Raw genomic sequence first — 18934 nt, 5'->3', positions numbered from 1 at the left:
GAACCAATGTTGAACCAAGTAAGGGAAGACCTAATCTGCCTAGAAGAATGTGGTGTACCAGGGGATTTTGAGAGAACATTTTGAGACAAGGTGGAGAAGGGGACCATCTTGGTGGTCTGGGACAAATGAGTATAAAGCAGCAGGGGTAGCAGTATTATTCAAGAACCCAGAGGTGAGAGCAAAGAAAGTAGAAGTCATCGGTGGCAGATTGCAACAAATGATACTATCAGTCAAGGGATTGGAATTAGAAATTTTCAATGGATATGCACCCCTGGAGAGGGAGGGAGAAATGCGCTGCTTAGTAAGCTAGTGTTTTACGTTGTTGGAGGGAGACCATGCACAATAACAGGAGATTTCAACTGTATAATTGAAATGGGAGATAAAACAGGGGAAGAAGGAAACAGAACTTTAGGCAGCTTATCCAGACTGTTAACAGATACAATAAAAGAAGAGTTATGTAGAGATGTATGGGCTGGGGGGAAAGTCTTCACTAGAACAGATCCCAGTGGAAAGAAACGATCAAGAATTGACTTTGTGCTTATATAAAAAAAAATAGGGATAAGGAAGAAAGAAACCATACGTGTGGCTTTTAGTGATCATAAGATGCTGAAGGTAAAAATGAGTCTTGGTAAGAGGCCCATGAGAGAGAAGGGAAAGTGGAAGTTAAACGTGTAGCTGTTAGAAGATGAGAGAAATGTCAAACGTACACGAGGCAATATGAGGGGTGGTGAACCCTGAAGAAATATTTCGGGAGTATCAAAGAATAGTGGATGATGGTGAAGAAGAGGACAGGAGAATTCTTCAGGAAGGAAGGCCAGAGATGCACAAGGAAAAAAAACCAAAGAGCTAAGAGACCTGCAGAAGCTGCTAAGGAAGACAACTGTGAGAAAAGGTAGAAGAAACAAGGGAAGGATTAGAAACGTGGTTTAAAAGAAAGATGAAAGAAAAAATGTTCTTAGTACAAGTACCCTGTGTGGGGGAAAACAAAGAGTGATCCTGATACTTTTTGGCCAGAGTGAAGCCAGGAAAAGGGGAGCGTATGGGAAGAAGGTGGTGCCCAGGTGGAAAAAGGAGGAGGTGTTGGGGGTGATGATAAGATTTTACAAAGAGCCATACCAGAAGAAGGAAATGAATGGGACGAGGATGAAGGATTTCTTGGAAGAGACTGAAGAGAAAGCAGAGGAGGAGGAAGCAAAGAAGGTGGAAAAAATGGTAAGCTTAAAGGAAGCGGAAATGTGTTTAAACATCTTTAAAAGAGGGAAATCACCAGGAGCAGACAGACTGCCGATGGAATTTTATGAGAAATTTTGGGCATGGATAGGGACGGATATAGTGGAAGTGTTCGAAGAAATAGTGGAAACAGAAGAGACATGGAAGGATATATTATAAGAGGCATTGTGATCTTATTCTTCAAGAAAGGGGAGAAGGAGCTCCTGAAAAATAGGAGACCAATTACATTACTTAATATGGACTATATGTTAATGGCCAAGATGCTGGCTTTGAGGATGAGGAAAAATCTGTACAAGATAATATGGGAAAACCAGGTATGCACAGTACCAGGTAGAAGAATCTCCAAAGCTATCAGAGTAATGGGAGATGTACTGTCCCACATCTAAGTGAGGAAAACAAATATAGTTATAGCAAACCTAGATTTAGAGAAAACATATGACAGAGTGGATCATAATTACATATTCTGGATGCTATGGTGTTCCCAGAGAAATGTATATGCTGGATAAGGTTATCGCATAGAGAAGCAGAAAGTCAAGTCTAAATTAATGGGCACCTAAGTGGGGTCTTTAAAATCAATACAGGGCAAGACAGGGGTGCTCCCTGTTGCCACTACTGTTTGTGTGCGGCATGAAACTGTTAGCACGTGGAATAAGAAAAGACAAGGTCGGAAGTGGAGTAAAGAGGGGGGAAGGTGTACTGTACATCTATGATATAAATATAGTAGTTGGAGATAGACTTTCAATGGAAAGGGTGATAAAGCATACATTAGAGTGTGGAGAAATGATGGGGGCTAAACTCAATATCCCCAGATCCAAAAGCACCATAATGTGATTGGGAACTGAAGGGACTTGGAGAAGTTGGGTCTTCAAATGAGAGAGAGAAAAATCAGTGCTAGGGATTCCGATGGAGGCCACAGGGAAAAGTAATATAGCATGGGAAAAGGTGACGGCAAGGCTATGGCAAATACTTTGATTATGGCCTTTGCCAGAAAAGTGACATTTAAAGAAATGCTACTCCCGATGTATAATATGTATGGGAATTGTATTCCCACCGCCATGGCAGCAGATAGCAAAAGTACAGAGGGAAATATGTGTGTTCTTCTGGAATGCTGAAAGAGAAATCTTGGGTAGAGCTGATCTGTACAAAGCAAGAGAGACTGGGGGGGATGGGGGCTGCCAGACTTGGGATTGTTTGCCTGTGCAAAATACGTAAGTGTGATATGCAAAGCACTAACAGAGGGAGAGGGGAAAGCAGCGTGTATTACCCAATTTCATTCAGATGTAATTTTGAGGAAAAGCGTGAGTATATCAGACTTCTTTGAGGAGTCCGTGGGTGTGGCAACCACTGACTCGTTACATCAGGACGGAAAGATTCATGCAGAAGTATGAAACAGGGAAGGTAGGGCTGGAGGTCCTGAAGGATCATAAATTGATGAAAGTAGTAAGGGAGAGAGAGATGATGGCACTGGTGGGAAACTTCACAGAAGGAGAAGTGAAGAAGGTGTGGGGAGTGGTGGCAAGTAAACAACTAAAAGGGGAACATGCTGACCTAGCATGGATGGTTGTAAGAAATATCTTACCAGTTATAGACATGCAAGATTGATAGGGCATAAGGAGCTCATCAAGATGTCCAAAGGAGAGGTGTGGTGAAGAAGAAACAGTGGGACATGTTTTAGGAGTGTTTGTGCGCAAAGGGTTAGGGACGGGGTTTGCCACTTTCTGAGGGTCACCAGAAGAAACCTGTAATTTGTGCAGGAGATGGTACTATATGGACTCCTACCAAAGGGACCACAAGAAACATCACTAAGGATTTTATTAGCATGTGTTAAAACTAGTTTACGGAAGGTAAGAAACCTCTGGGTGTTTAAGGAGTTGGCTTTCACTGAAAGAGAGTGCCTGAAACTGGAGCTGCTTGAATTGAAACATCCGATGGATCAGGACAAGGAAGAGATTGGAGATGAAAAGGCAGAGAAGAAGTGGAGGAAAAAGGATGGGACACACTTGTTTCACTAAACCAACAGAGGCGACTGGTAGGAAGGGCAGAGAATTTCAGGTGATTACTGAGGTAATAGTTTTTTTTCATGTGGTTCTGTATGAAGGAAAAGGTTTCTGTAAGGGTTTGTTTTTTGTGGGAATTTGATGCATGTTATTTAAAGGTTTAATATATGTAGCTGTATGTTTTTGATTTGTAGTTTCTGTACAACAAGGATGCTTAATATGTATAGCTTTATAAGTGTGGGGTTTTTTTAAATAAAATTTCTAAAAAAGAAAAAAAAAACCTGTGCGTGCATATATTTACTCCATATGGATTATGTGTTTTACAGTTATGCTCGATTTTGACTGCATTTAATCAACTTTATAGTTGGTTTCCATTGCTGAGCACATGCTGCTTTTGGCAGCAGTTTAATGATAGTGTATTTAATGAGTTTTCCTTGTATGCGATTATAAGATTAGGGGCTCCCCCCATGTTGATTGAGTGGGGAGGGGAAAACTTCATCTTGCATTTGAGTAAATACGGTAAGTGCAGTGTAATTTTTTTCGAAGATGGGGACTGGCCTACTTGTTTTGCCCAGAGAAACATGGGCTGAGGCCCACCAAGGTTACAAGACCCTCTTAATCAGGGAGGCCAGTGGAGGCATAACAATTGATTACTGGGATAACTAAAAAAAGAAAGAGACTGGAAGCAAGCAGACATACAGAGTTGAATACAGCTGTAGGATAGAGACCATAAAATTACAGATACCAGGTTTTAAAGACAAATATCCTCACCAGAAGAATGTGTATGAGTCCCAAGGTGAGATTTGGGGATACTGAGAGTATAAAATAGATTTATAAAGCTGGCACCCTCATACCAGTAGATAGAGGGATGGCAAGATTTGACAAGCTGAGGCAGTGCTGAAAAAGATGTGGGAACATTAACAGAAAAGATTAATGGCCAAAGTCAGGCCTAATGTTGGTGGGCATGTTTGTAATGGATTTCAGTGGAATTTCACCTCTTTAATCTAAAGTTGACTTTGGCCCTGCATCTCTGAAGTTGCAATAGTCCTGAATCTTGGCAGCACCTTTTCTTGAGGAACTGTGTAGTAAATATATTTGAGAAGGTCCAATTTATTTTTCTAGTAAATTCCCACACGAAACCATATAATTCTTTACATTTAAAAAATATGCAAAACCAATCTAAAGGGAAGGGATATAACTTGCCTGAGAGTAGGTTTCCATGGCAACATAAAAAGCCCCTGTTTGATGCATTTGTATATCATCAGAGTGATATTCCAGGTGGGGTGTAGTGTTTGGAGATCCTGTTTCTGAGCCACGCTGCCTTGTATTTAAGCAAACTTCAGCAAGCATCTTTCTGTGTGGTCCTTAAAGCTTTGCATTAATTTTGTTTTGATCCTGCCATTTCTGTTCAGTTTAGGAAGAACTAAAGCATCCATTATTTAATCTTTGTACCTGGTGTAGCCTCTGCTTTGGTTCCAGATATCACTTTCATATCACCTCCAGAATGATAAGTTTCTTATACTGTGTACCTCTCCAATGCTGACTGCACCCCATCTGTCCATGGTTATATCTTCTTATCCCTCTTTGAAAGCTCCTCCTGGACTTTCTGCTCAAAATTACTCAGACCTGTGGCTCCTGGTAAGGGCTCAGGGGGTGCCAGGGAGCCAGCACAGGCAGCAGGTGGACCTAGGGATCATGTGGCCTGGCCTGCACAGCATACAGTTGGGGGGGCCTCTGGCTCCAGGCCACTCAGAAGTTGAACAGCCCTGTTGTAACTAATCTATGCAGCTTTGTGCTTTGTATTTGTTAACCTTGTATTATCCAGTCCCTCTTGTATTCTTCACCTCATCTTTGTCCTAATTTACAGTGTAAGCCCTTTCTGAGCCATAGATTTCTACAATCTCCAACTTGCTTGCACCCCTGCTCTTTGATTTCATTGCTTAGTCTTTTACTATCATATCAATAATACTAATATTAATTTTAAATATATTTACTGTCTGGTCTACTGCTATTTCTCTCCTTTATCTTTGTTTCAAAATTGTAAATCTGTTGTCTGTGTCCGTCTCCACCTCCTCCCCCCAGCTCCATATTTGTGTTGCATTTTATTAGTCAGTGCCTTCTTCCCTTACTGTTGTCATTCTGGGTTTGGCTTTGAGAGTCATTAAGTAAGGAACTCTGTTTTATTTGTATATGGTACCAAGTATGCTTTGTCTCAGTGTAAATATTTAGTTGACTGTGGCAAATTCTACACTTGCTGGAGAGAATCGTTTTGGTTTTCATAAAGCTTCTGGCTAGAGTCAAAACAGTCTTTGCCTGAAATGTCTTGGGCCAAATTTGTATCTGGTAAAGAGGGTACATCTAGTTAACTTCATGGGAGTTTACCTGTTTTCAATAAACTATAGCTATAGGAATGAAACTAGCTAGGAAACAAAAATTCCTAATCAAGAGGTAGTCTTGAGTGAGTTTTCATAGATTTCATAAACATTTGGGCTGGAAGGGACCCTTGAGGATCATCGAGTCCAGCCCTCTGCCCCAGGGGTAGGAAGTCAGCAGGGATCATAGGATCCCAGCAAGATAAGCATCCAAATGTGTTTTGAAGGCGTTCGAAGAGGGTGCTTGAACCGCCTCAGGTGGCAGTCTGTTCCAAACCTTGGGGGCTCGGACAGTGAAGAAGTTCTTTCTAATGTCCAGCCTGAACTGGTCACAGTGGAGTTTGTGACCATTTGATCTTGTCATCCCTTGGGGAGCTCTGGTGAACAGTTGTTCCCCCAGTTCCTGATGAGCACCCCTGATAAGCTTATAGGTGGCCACCAGATCACCCCTGAGCCTGCGCTTTTCCAGGCTGAATAGCCCCATTGCTCTCAGCCTCTCATCCTAAGGTCTGTTTTCCTGAGTTATAGTGGCTTTCCTGGGTCCAGCACTCAAACAATGTACCATGCTCTGAATCATCGGGAAAAGAAGGATGAGAGGGTTTCAGAGCAAGAGTTCAAAAGTATCTTCTATGAAAATTTAGGTGCCTTTGAATATTTAAAATATTCCTTCTTATCCCTCTTTGAAAGCTCCTCCTGGACTTTCTACTCAAAATTAGGATTTATATTCTAAATTCAATATTGAATAAATTCAATATTTATTCAATTCTATAGTTATATTCAAAATAGGATTTATATTCCTAGGTCTCTTAGAAGGTTTTGAAAATGTTACCTCCTGGTCTTACGTGCAATACAGGAACTGTATACTAAAAATAAATCTTGACAGAGATAAATTTTGTAATCATTCATTATGTAAAATATAGAAATAAATAAAGAAAACCAACCTTCAGAGTTTCATTTTCTTTTGCTGTTAAATCCCAGTTTATATTTATCATTTGTCCACATAGCACATATTCTGATAGAAGCACTACAAAAGGTAACCAGGTAGACAGTACATAACACTTGATTTTTTTTTTTTTTAATTGAAGTTGGTGATAGATTTAGAAATAGAAAATATTTTAATTTAATTTAAAGTAGGAAGAGAGTTTGAAAAGAGCAGATGTCAGGTAGAAAGCCTTTAGTTTACAAAGAAATGTGTATAATAAACATTGATTATTCATCTTGATGTTAGAGTTCAAAAACAATTGTCCCTTCAGTTTGCCTTGTGGGAGCATAAAATTAGGAACATGTGTATGTTGATTAACAACATGTGAAAGATGAATCAGGATTACTATTTTGGTCTGGTGCACAAGCCTATACTTGTGGGGTAGTGATTTCCTACCTCCATTACTAGATCTCTGTAATTAGTGCAAGCAGAGATCCCTAGTATTGATGTTAGTGCTTGCCTGATGTGGCTTACTCACACTATTACTTGGTCTTTACTGAATGAAAGCTGAAGGTCAATATAAGTTTCAGCATTATTTATAAAGTAAACGTTCCTAGGACTGTTTTGACATCACTGATGTCATCTTTGTTCCTAGCAGGAAGTATCAAATAAAAGAGATGTTACTTTCAGCTCCACTGAGAACATAGATCACCATCTCTCCTAAAGGGAAAAAGATGCAGTTGTCTAGTCCAGTGGTTATCAACCTTTTTTGTACCAAGACCCATTTGTAAACATCGATGACAAGTCCTGACTCAGTGCCCCTTACTCACAACCTGCTAACCCCTCCCCCCAGGCCCCAGCCCCCAGTGTGTGGGGCTGGGGGTGGGTGTGTGGGCCAAGGGAATATGTGGAGGGCTTGGGGGGCCCCAAGCCGCCCCTTTCAGACTGGAAATCTGACAGCTTGCAAGGGAAAAGCCACAATTTCCCATGTTTTTCTCAAAGGAAAATCCATTTTTTAAGTTTGTTGCTTCATTTTTAAAGTTTGTTTGTGACCCTTTCATATATTCTTGTGACCCATGGGTTGAGAAATGCTGGTCTAGACTTCTAAAAGGACATTAACAGCAATGCAAAACAGCAGCAGTAAAATTTAAAGAGTTTCCGTATTCCTTTCTAATTAACACACTTGATACCTGGTCACACTGGAGATATTTGTAAAATGCTCATTGAATTCATTTGGAGCCGGACTGATCTGAAGTTCAAGATCTTCCTCTTAGCTCTTATCTCTTGAACTGAAGGCCCAACTTTATTCCTGTCTGGCCTGGTGATTGCTTATTAATGATGATTGATGTGATCATTCAGCATTAATAAGTTGTCATTGAAATCTGGAAGTGGAGTCATTGCAAAGTGCAGCTGTTAGGGCAAATTATATATTGTAATCAAACAAAAATGCTGGTTCATTTTAAATAAAACCATCTTCAAGTCTCAACTGCAGCCCTGCTTTTTACGTTGAAAGTTGAGGATTCAAATCAGTTGAGTCCACTGACATACCCACATAGAGTCCTATTCTGTGAGAATTTGGGTATGCTGTATGCCCAATGGGCTGAGTCAGGGAAGTTTGCAAGAGAAGTATAATATATTGAAGACTGAGTTGGTTTATGATGATTTTAAATGTCTCAAAACCCTAGTTCATTGGTCAGGCCAGTAATAGTCTGTTGAATTTCTTAATATTCTGCTAAGAGAGATATGGATCATCTTAGTAGTTCCTAAAGTTTAGCAAGCTGAGGGGCAGATCCCACTCCTAAATCTTAGGGTGGATCTCTGTGGGCTTTACCTGTTCAGCATCTGGCCTTTTAATTTATTAGATTTTCTGCAAAGCTCTGCATTTCCTAACCATATAACATGCACACCAGGTGTCACTGGGATTAAAAGAAACAGCCTATGTTTTATCAAATGTATAATTATTTGTAATTACCTGTTTAAAGTTCTCTATTTTAGATGGATAATCCAAGTCCATTAGGGTGTATTTCTTTTTAAAAGCTGTTGTGGCTGTTACTTTTCTTGATATGTTGCTTCTCAGTCATTGTGCATAGAAGAATGTAGACCAAAGGAATTTTATAGACAAAGCTCCAGGCATTGGAGACTTGCTTTTTTTAGCAGTGCTCAGAACAAATTAGAAACTTCACACAAGTTCAACAAATGTTAGTGGTTAATTAACTAAGAATGTTAATATAATATAGCCCTGAGGCTATAACATTAGTATTTATAGTTTTTAAGAAAGATACTCTAAACAAGTCATCTTCATTGTGAGCTAATTAAATAGCACACTGGTCTCGTGGTTTAAAAACAAAAGAGGGTTTTTCAGAATAATATTTCACTAAGCTCACATAGGTGTTTGGAAGATTGGGACTTAAGTTTGTCATAATCATTCTGAGAGATCAGCTTATGGCTTTGAATTTATACATTTTATTACTTGAAAATTAGATGCCTAATTTTCTTGTTCAGCAATTTATCATTCACCCATCTCTGCTCTCTGCATAAGGCATTTCAAGGTTCCTTATGTACACTTGGTGCCAAATTCTGCTCATTATATGCATGCATATAGTCCCATACAGTATTCATGAGTGAGATGAGCAGGATTTGCTTAAGGTTGTATTTGGTTTTTAAGTTATTGTATTAACTGGTGACTTTAGCATGTTAAAGTATGCTTGCACTTGTATACAAAACTGACTTAAGTCAGCAAGATCCAAGTGCAAACTGAGCTTGAAACAAATGGAATAATGTAAAGGATGGAATTAAAAATGTTGGTACGCTTAGAAAAGATGGGGAAAAAATAGAATAATGTGAAAGACATAAGGGTCTTATTGCTTTTGAAGTCGATGGAAACACTGGTGATTTCAGTGGGCTTTTGATCAGGCCCTAAGAAACTTAAGCCGAATTCAGACTGAAAACTCTACTTGCAAATGACACACAAACATATATATGTATATACATATAAGTGTATGCTGTGTATATTTCATTATATAAATGATAAATAAGCGAGATTTTCACATGGCTTAAGAGAAGCTATTTCTGAGTCACAATAGAACAGATGTGTAAGCTAAGAAAATAATTTGCATCCTTCCTGTTTCAGGAAACCCTTTTTGTAAAATTCAATAAATTCAAAGCCAAACTAAATCAAAGGTAAACAGATGAAAAGCCATCCAGGCAAGGAAGTGAGATTACAAGTTGCACTTCTAAGAGCACTAACAAGATCTGCCTTGTTTTGATCCCTTAAGTAGTAGTTTACATCTCTTTAAAAGATAGCTTTGCTCATTCTTTGTTCTTCCTCTGCTGCACCTGTGTCTGGCTGTTAAGATTTTGTGAGACATGCACGTTTTCACATGTTTTTGACAATTAAGAATTCCTTTATAATGTTAAATTTGCTTTTCTAGGTCCAGTGGAAAAAACAAAGAGACCATCTCATGAAAGTTTATGCTTTTATTTTTAGTGGACAACCTTAAATAGCATCCCACATTCAAATAACATGGGGCTTCAATACAATATTCTATGAGATATTACTCTCATAGATCCCACTGTTATGGTTCTCATTGTCTAGGAACAGGTTAGCATGTTATGTAGCGTGTGTTCTGATTTAAAAGTGAGTTTAATGCTTATAAAAGGCATTCAGTCAACATTTTGAGAACCCAGAGTCCTTTTATTTAGGCAGAAAAGAGACAAAAAAATTGAATATTTTGCAACGGGATAAAATCCTACCTGGAGGAGGGAAAGAACAAAAATAATTTTTTCTCTTCATACATCAGTTGGTCTTTGGCCTGTGTCACGTTTTTAGCAAAGATGGCAGTTAGGGTCAGATTTGATGGCAGTTTTCGTGGTGTAGATATCTGAATTCACTTAAATTATACAAGAATATTTTATTTTACAGGAGACACTTTTTGGCCACTGCTGACGTATGCTAGCTGAAATCTATGTCTAGAAGTAAAAAGCCCTTTAATCCATTTGCAGCCTCCTGATCTGTGTAGCCTCATGTATGGATAGCAGATAATCGGTTTGTTGCATGAGGAATCCAGCCATGCAAAGTGGTCAAGCACTGACAAAAAGGCTGTTTCTCTTGTAGGACTGAGATGGGTAGGGTTTTAGGATAGAAATTCACATTTGTGTGATATATAGTTACACCACTGCAAAACCTTCCTGCAGAAATTCTCTTCCAGTAAACACATGTTCCAGTTGCACACTTAGGTAGAGATAATTAGAGTAATTAGGCAATTAATTAAACAGTGAAATATTGGAAGTGGCATGCCAGATCAGGTCAGCAACCAATCTCAGACATCACCCAAAAAACTCCAGAATGGACCATTCTCTATCTACAGGAGAAGTTTCTTGTCAGATGGTTTCTGGTTTAGCAAGTCTTCATGATGTCTTTTTTTTTAATCTCAGTTTTTAGCAATTCTTCATCATTGTTAGGATTGCCTGATGATAAACGATCCTTAGCTTAATGTAGATGTTAGAGCAGTGGTTCTCAACGTTTTAGATTTGAGGCACCCATTGGAAAATGCCAGCTCTTAGTGTTTGCTCGTTTTTTGACTGTAGAAGAAGAATAGTGCAAATATTGTATTGCAAAAAACTCGGACCACAACTGATCAGAACATTTTAACACTATGGATTCCTGCATGAAATCTCAGGATTTATTATGTAAATCATGTCAGCACCCCTAACCGTGCTAATGTTGTGCAGCACATTGTGGCTTATTTGAAAAGATTTCAAGGCACCCTAATGTGATCTGACACACTGGGTTAGAATCTCTTATTGTACAATTTAACTTTACTTAAGTATCAAATTACTGTTTCCTACCTGTCTAGTATTAAAGACTGTGGTTGTATGTATTCATACATGGATGAAAGCTACTTCAGCCTATTGTATAGCATAGAGTCAAGGAAATGTGATTCTATAAATCTACAATCTACTGAACGCAAAAATGTCTTTCTTTTTGCGTAACTTCCAAGCCTTTTTTGCTTTTTCTCCTTCCATTATCTATCACTTATATTAGCTCAGGAATTTTTATTGCTTGTAGCACAAAACTGTGCCTACAGTAACTGAGACAGTTCATGAAATTGTCGTTCACAGTATAATTTTGGTTTAATGCGTCTTCTTTCATTATTTCTATTAATTTGTTAATTGATGGTGTTAGTTTGCTGAGGCAACCAAGAAAATTCTTTTAGGTGCAGGGAAAAGGGGTATATTTCCCTTGAATGTTTTATATCTGATCTGTTCAATGCTACTTGTTAAGTTGTTGTGAGCAGTTTGCCATCAGTGGGGGTATCTACACAAAACACTACAGTGACAAGCTACAGTGACATGGCATCAGTGGGCACTAAACATGATGCTGCCGCTATTGCACAGTACTGACAAGTTACTGTGCAGTAGGGTCGGAAGTGACCTGTGTGCCACCAGAACTGTGTAGTACTAACTGTACAGTGGGGCGCATGTGTAGATGCGCTCACTGTGTGTATTTTGAAGGACAGCAGTACAACTGGTTGTCCATGGTTTGCATGCAGCCCAGAAAAGAATAAGTTGTGGCTCCTGGGCTTCCACTTGGCTACACCTCCCACTACTGCTCTGCCTGCAATAGCAGCTAGAGCAGGGGCAGGCAAAGTATGGCTTGTGGGCTAATTCCAGCCTGCCAGGCCATTCTATTTGGCCTGTGGGCCCCTAAAAAATTTAGAAAATTAATATCTGCCCCTGGCTGCCTGTCAAAAATGACGGGAGGCAGTGCCAGAACCCAGCCGCAACAGCAAGGTCCACCAGGCCCCACCTCCCCCCACCCTCACCCCCAGTGAGAAGCCCATGCCTAGCAGAGGCTTCTGGGACACTGAGGCTGTTGCTGCCTCCCTCAGTTGGAGAGGGAAACTCGGATAAGAAGTGGGGGAGGCAGGGGAGGACTGTGGGTGATTGCCTCAGTCCTCAGGGTTGAGCCGTCTGCTGTGGTTCCGATGCCACAGCCAGGAACCACGTGGTGCCAGAGTGGCAGGTCGGGGTTGTGTGGAAAGGAGCGGTGGTAGCCTTAGGTGGGGAAGCGGCAAAAGCAGCAGCAGGTGGTGGGGAAGGGGCAGTGAGCAGGCATGTGGAGTGCAGCAGCAGGGTGGCAGCACAGGGCCCGTGCCAGTGCACCAGAACCAGCAGGGCAGCAGAAGCATGGGGCTGAGGCTGGCAGGGCTCTGGAGCTCGGTCAGCTCCACCCTTGCCCTGTTGGCACAACTTAGCCTGGCTCCACAGAGCATGCATGTAAATCAAAACAAAAATATTTTTTGAAATCAAATTAATGAATATTGTAGTAGATGTTTGATTTTTAGAATATGATTTGGTATTTTTCTAGTTCCAAGATGGGGAAACCCTCTGCCCCACTGCTGATAGTTGAGGACCCTGGCAGTCCTGCCACTTGCTCCTGATTGGCTGGGAGGCAAATACTGCTGTTATTAGATCAAGGCTAGGGCTGTGAAGGTTCTGGAAAAACTCTAGGCAAATTTGGAAAAGGCCTTATGAAAAAGGCATATCAGATTTAATAAACTGGACTTAACTCATTTTTAGTTATTACTTTCTTCCCTGGAATCATCACTGTATTTGCAAATAGTCTTATTGTAATTAACCACTTAAGTAAATGCAGCTAAGGTGGTATGGATACACTCCACTTTTTGTGTAGAACACATATTTACATAACTGGGAAAAAAAAGCCTTGCAATACTATTTTTTACAATGCAAAGTTCAGTTCTTTATTTTTTTTAGTCTCTCATAACTTTTCCATTCTAGTACTATATTGAAGCCAGTGAGATATCAAGAACTTGATAGTATTGCTTCAATACTGCATGTAGACCTAGTGCTTAAAGATATTTATGTACTATGGGAGTTGTGCACACATGCACACATCTGTATAGATTTTGATTTAGATAACAAGCAGACCCTGTAAAAGTCTTCACTACTTTCCACTTTTTGTCATTCATGCCAGACCTTAGAGACAACCATGAGTGAAAGCAACCATGATAGATCACGTTATAACTCAATATTGCAACTGTACATTAGATACTTACTCTCACATATTTGCTAGGATGGGAGCCTTATTACATTAAAATGAATAGTTATAATCCTTTCACTTAAGCATAACAGGGTAAGGTAGGCCCATAATTTTGATACTTCACTTAGTTATTTGGGAGATATTTTCAATGTTTGCTTGAATTTAGTTAGATCTTGTTTAGCCCTTAAAACGTGATATAACTGTGAGAGAGTGTAGAACTTGCATATTAATATAATTGTGAAGAAAACATTAACATTTGAAGAAAAGACTATTTATATGTAGCAAGTAAAGTGCAGCATGCTAGATAAAAAGGGTAGGGACCATGAGGGTGATATAAAAATCGCGGTTCGTTTCTTTGGAGACTCACGAATAATAATTCTTCAGGCACACATTGTTAGTAACACAAAGGATATATTTGCAAATAGGGTCAGAGTGAAGACAAAAGACCACACTCTGCCCCCGAGGAAAACTCTCAGCTGGGTTTTATCCCTTCCCTCCTGGGCATGTGTGCAGAAGCAGGAACTCTTACAACTCATTTCCGGTTCATACAAACATACATGAAATGATGTCACGTCATCCGTCGCATGTGGATTATAATTAACTACTTAAGTATGCGGGGCGGATAGGCATATATGCATTAGCTAATTACGCATGCTTAGAAAGCTCTCCAGGTTACCAAAAGTTCAAACCCCTCTCTTTCCCAAGGACACAGCCAATTAAATCACAGCCTTTGTAGTTTACAAGAGTAGAGTCAGAGGAGTTTGAAGGTATGTGTGATTTAGTGTTACAAAGAGATAGTAAATTAGCGAGATGTCCTTGGTGGTGTTTCTGCTTATCAGGTACGAGATACAAACTGTGCAGTTCTAACAACACTCTATTCACTATACATTTTTAATAATATTTCTAATAAGGGTAACCCTGTACAATTGTTAGTTTAGTATAATTAAAGCACCAGTCTACTGCAGGACTTATTTCTATTTTAAGAGTACAGATGGTTAACTTGTAATATTGCCTAGAGGCAGTAATAAAATCTTAAACCCTTTTTATGAGCAATTATAGGTGTCCCAAGTACTGAAGTAAAGAGCAGTTTCTGTTGAAATGTAGCCCTCTGAAACAAAATGAAAAAAGTAGATTTTTAGATTTGCACAATTGGTATCTGATATATTTTAATGGATATTTAAAAATGCATCTCAAGTAGAAAGTTTTAGGATACAAAACCTGTTTCAACCAGAATGGGTCTTGGTGATAATTGTGTTTCATCTTTTCTTAATAGTTTGTGAATTTTTATCTTCCAACCAATAGAGGATGTAGAATTTAAATGATTTTTGTCTTGTTTGGATCATGTCAAATTAGCTCATCTTGGCAAAGGCTGATTCTTATATATTTGCTCAGAGCCTAAAATAATGGAGCACGTATGGAGTCTCTACATATTACTGTCATATAAACAAGCAAATAATGAAAACCATAAATTGCTTAAACTCATTAATAATTTAAAAGTATGACATCTGCTTAACTGATACCAGGCACAAAAGTGTTTACCAATGTTAAGTACCTTTGTCTCTGAAGAACTAAGTGATAGAGCAGGTTATCTCAAACATTAAGAAATTTACACTAATAATCTGTTTTTAAAAATCCTCTAAAATGGGTTTGAGATGTTGATGGTCAGTGTGGGTAGGTATGCAATCCTGTTTATCCTCTTACACCTGTTTTCAGATTGTACTTTGTTCTCTGTGCACCTTTCCTGAGAATGGTATGACTCCAGCACTGAATGGTGTAGAGTTAAACATTTTTTCAAAGCTGGCTTGATTAGCCTGCTAGGAAATTCTGTACATGCTGAAACCTTGATGGTTTTGCCTGCTTGATGAATAAGCAAAAAGAAGAAAGAAGATGAATAAGATCTGCCACACCTTTTGTGCACCTGCTCTATCCTCAGTTGATTAGTATGATGCAGAGGAATTGTTCTAGTGCAATTTTCCAGTTTCAGAAGTAATTCTCTTCATATTACCTCCTGGTTTTGATTTTTGTTCTGAAAGTTGCTTTCACTAAGAAAATGCAACTAATGTACCAGGATAGCAATCTACCGCAGCTGCTTTCATTCTCTTCTTTATATTCCTTTATGTTCAGAAATTACATGCTTTGTTCTGGTTTCTCTGTCCTGGGGTGTGAGAAATCATGATCAGTGTCAGGAGAGCCTGGCAGTCTCTTTCCTCTCTTTATTTGTTTGCCTGCTCTGAGTTTCATGATTTCGAGCCTAGTTAGTTGCACTTTATATGATCTATAAAGATAAATATGAGTCGCTTTGTGACTATCCCAACTCCTGGCTGATGGTCTGTATAGATCCCATTTTTCTAGCAAAATGGAGATGAGGGCACTTGGGGGTGTGATTTTCAATTTGAAAAATAAATTATGCTGTGTGTTTATGTAGTGTGTCCATCTTAAACTATTTTTCTTAACGCTGAGATTATTCTGACCCTTATTTCTCTGTATTTTGTTGCTTAGGTATATCTGAAAACTTCAGGACTCTACAGAAGTTCTGCTATCTGCTTTTTCCTTGGTTGTATTCAAATTGGTGAACCCAACACAAAATTCCATACGAGACATTTATTTGGATGTGGTCATTGAAATACTTAAAAAATGAAATGTTTGCATAAATTCGGAACAAGAAAGTCTTCATTCAGGCTCTTTTTTGTTGTTGTTTCTTTATAGGGACTTTCTCCAGTCAACAAGAACAGTGGACTGCTTAATATCACCTTTAAATATGACAGTAAGTTGATCACCTACATGCACCACAAATAACAAATGACATTAAAAATAAAGAGCCCTCACTCTCATTCTTGCACAAAAAATAATTAAAAGTTTAAAAAAGTATTAGTAATAACAACATAGTCTGTGTAATCTGAAATATTTTTAATCTAGTTTAGATTCTACCATATATGCTTTTTGTTTGCTTCAGTGGTTCTGAAAACAGGTTTCAGTGTCTGAACGTTGTTTTGGTTAGTTCTTCTTGCATGTGCCGTAATTTGTATTGTATATCTTTTGGATAATATTAAGTATCTAGGGCTGTGTCTACACTGGAATTCATCCCTATTTTGGTGGGCATGGGCCAGTCACCAAATGATAGCACCACTGTAAACTCAACCTTCAGATAAGAAACAAGCTCCCATTTATGGCAGTGAAGCATAAACTCCATCTATGCAAATTACAGCTATCCTTGTTGCATCAGGGACTGGCCATTGTTTGTTGGAATTGGGCAAAGGACTATATTAAAGCCTAGAGAACTTACTGAAAACAGTGAAAGTAATATTTTTGCTTTATTCCCATATATCTTAGCTTATTCTTAGTGACATTTGTGAGTCCTTTGTTTTATGTTGGCATTTTTCAATGTTTAATTCTTTATCCTGAATTTCTGTTATCTATCTAACCTTACATTTGTTCTTAAAGAAAGCCAGCTGGATTTATACCTATTAGATTCTACATAGAATAAACAATCACTAGAAGAAGTATATGATGTGTTTGTAGTACACAACCATTGATCCGCTGGATCATGGTTTACATGTAAAAGGTCTAGTCAGATGCCTGATAATCTATTTGTGGTTGACAAGCCCAATTCGAGAGCAACATGGCTTGTTACAAGTTTCATAGATCCATGTGGTATCTGAGTTGGAGTCCAAGTTTACAGCATACTGCTTTCTTCTTTCTTGCTTTGTTTCCATCCTCTGGATCAGAGCTGCTTCATGTTGAGCTGCACCCAGTGCCAAATGTTCCCTTCGGATTGGACAGGATTCTGCATGCTCCTCTCAGCTTTCTATGCTGATATTGAATGACTTCATATAATTTTTGCACACATCGTGGTACTGCCATAGAGGGCGACCCTGCTTTCTAGAACTGTCTTGAATCACACTATACAAAATATTCTTCTCCCATTCTCCTAACATGGCCAAATTCATCACAGCCTTTTTTTCTTGGTAGTAGTTTCTGTGTGTCAGTCTTACATACTTCAGTACCTCTGTTTGGTATTCTGTCTTCCAACTTTATTTTCAGGATCTTATGCAGACATCTCATGTGGAAGCTGTTCAGTCTCTTGATATGTCTAGTATACATAGCCCATCTTTCTGAACCATAAAGCAGGGATGACAGCACATAAGTCTTGTAGATGCATCTCTTTACCTTAGCTGAGTTACAGTTATTCTATGCACATTTCTGTAATAGCCTGAAATTCTTAGCTGCTGTTCCAATTCTGTTGGTCATTTTCGTCTGACGGTCAAAATTTTTGCTAATTGTAAAATCCAAATAGCAAAAACTGTCAACAATACTGAGAGGGATCCTTCAGAGTGATGTCAGGTACTGTCAGTGATGTCAGAGCAGGGGTTCTTTCATCCCTTGGTGGATTATCACAGTCTTCTTGAGACTAATTGCCATCCTGAAGCTCTTTCATGATTCAGAAAATTTGCCCAAGAGATTTTGCAGGGAAGATTTACTGTGGGCAACCAAAGCTGTGTTATTCGCAAACAGGAAAGCTCTCAGAACCAGCTCTTTCACTTTGGTTTTTGCTTTAAACCTTGTGGTGCTGAACAAGCCTCCATTTAGGCTGGTTCAAAGATAGTGATGTGTTAACTGAAGAAAGAAAAGCAGGAAATTTGCTGGGATCATCTGACCCCAGCGGTCTTTCCTGCCCAAGTGCAGGGGGGCTGGACCCTTTCAGCCACTAACAACTATGGTGCTATGAAATAATCTTAGAGCAGAGACCTTCGCCTGTAATTTACACAATGGAGCCTCTTTAAATCTCAGCAACTGTCATGTTTTTTCCATTAATTCTATCACCAGGAACTGGTATTAACCAATGACAAGTGTTAATTTAGAATACTGGTGACATTGTAAATGATGTACAAAAAGGAGACATTTAAGTTCTGGAGTACTGGGGAGAGATCCTCTATATCAAGACTGAAAGTTTTCTGTAATGTAGAATATATGTTGATAATGAAGAAGCCAGCACACAATAAAAATCAGTGTTCTGGCTCTGATTTAAAAGGTTTTATTTGGTTGCATTTACCCTATGCATTATGAAGGTGTTAATAATGTTCAGAATGAGAGAGCATTAAACACATGAAAAAAAATGTTGCCAAATTTTGTCTGATGAATTATTAGGTTCCCCACAATAAAACATCAGTTACTATGTTTTATTTAAATTATTTCTGTTTCTCATTTTAGACTGTACTCCTTATTTGAATTCAGTGGGAAAACATGTCATTGGTGATGTGCAGAATATAACAATCAGCCAGTATGCCTGTTATGAACAAGTTGCAGTTCTAGTTCTGTGGACAGCAAATGCCCTGGGTAAGTAGTAGAGAAC

General features: G+C 38.9%; 1 protein-coding gene across 6 annotated transcripts in view; it reads left to right on the top strand.

Annotated features, from left to right (window-relative positions):
- IL17RD (interleukin 17 receptor D) overlaps window positions 1-18934 on the top strand; it is an 81967-nt gene that overhangs the window by 37600 nt on the left and 25433 nt on the right. For all 6 annotated transcript variants that reach the window (XM_090021332.1, XM_090021335.1, XM_090021333.1 and 3 more), the window contains exons 2-3: window positions 16291-16348; window positions 18793-18918. In XM_090021332.1, coding sequence (XP_089877458.1) covers window positions 16291-16348; window positions 18793-18918 — 184 coding nt within the window. The remainder of the gene's footprint in view (window positions 1-16290; window positions 16349-18792; window positions 18919-18934) is intronic.

The sequence above is a fragment of the Crocodylus siamensis genome, chromosome 11 (assembly GCF_052110815.1).
Source record: "Crocodylus siamensis isolate JL-2025a chromosome 11, ASM5211081v1, whole genome shotgun sequence".
NCBI classification, from domain to species: domain Eukaryota; kingdom Metazoa; phylum Chordata; order Crocodylia; family Crocodylidae; genus Crocodylus; species Crocodylus siamensis.
This window is presented reverse-complemented; position numbering and strand designations above follow the sequence as displayed.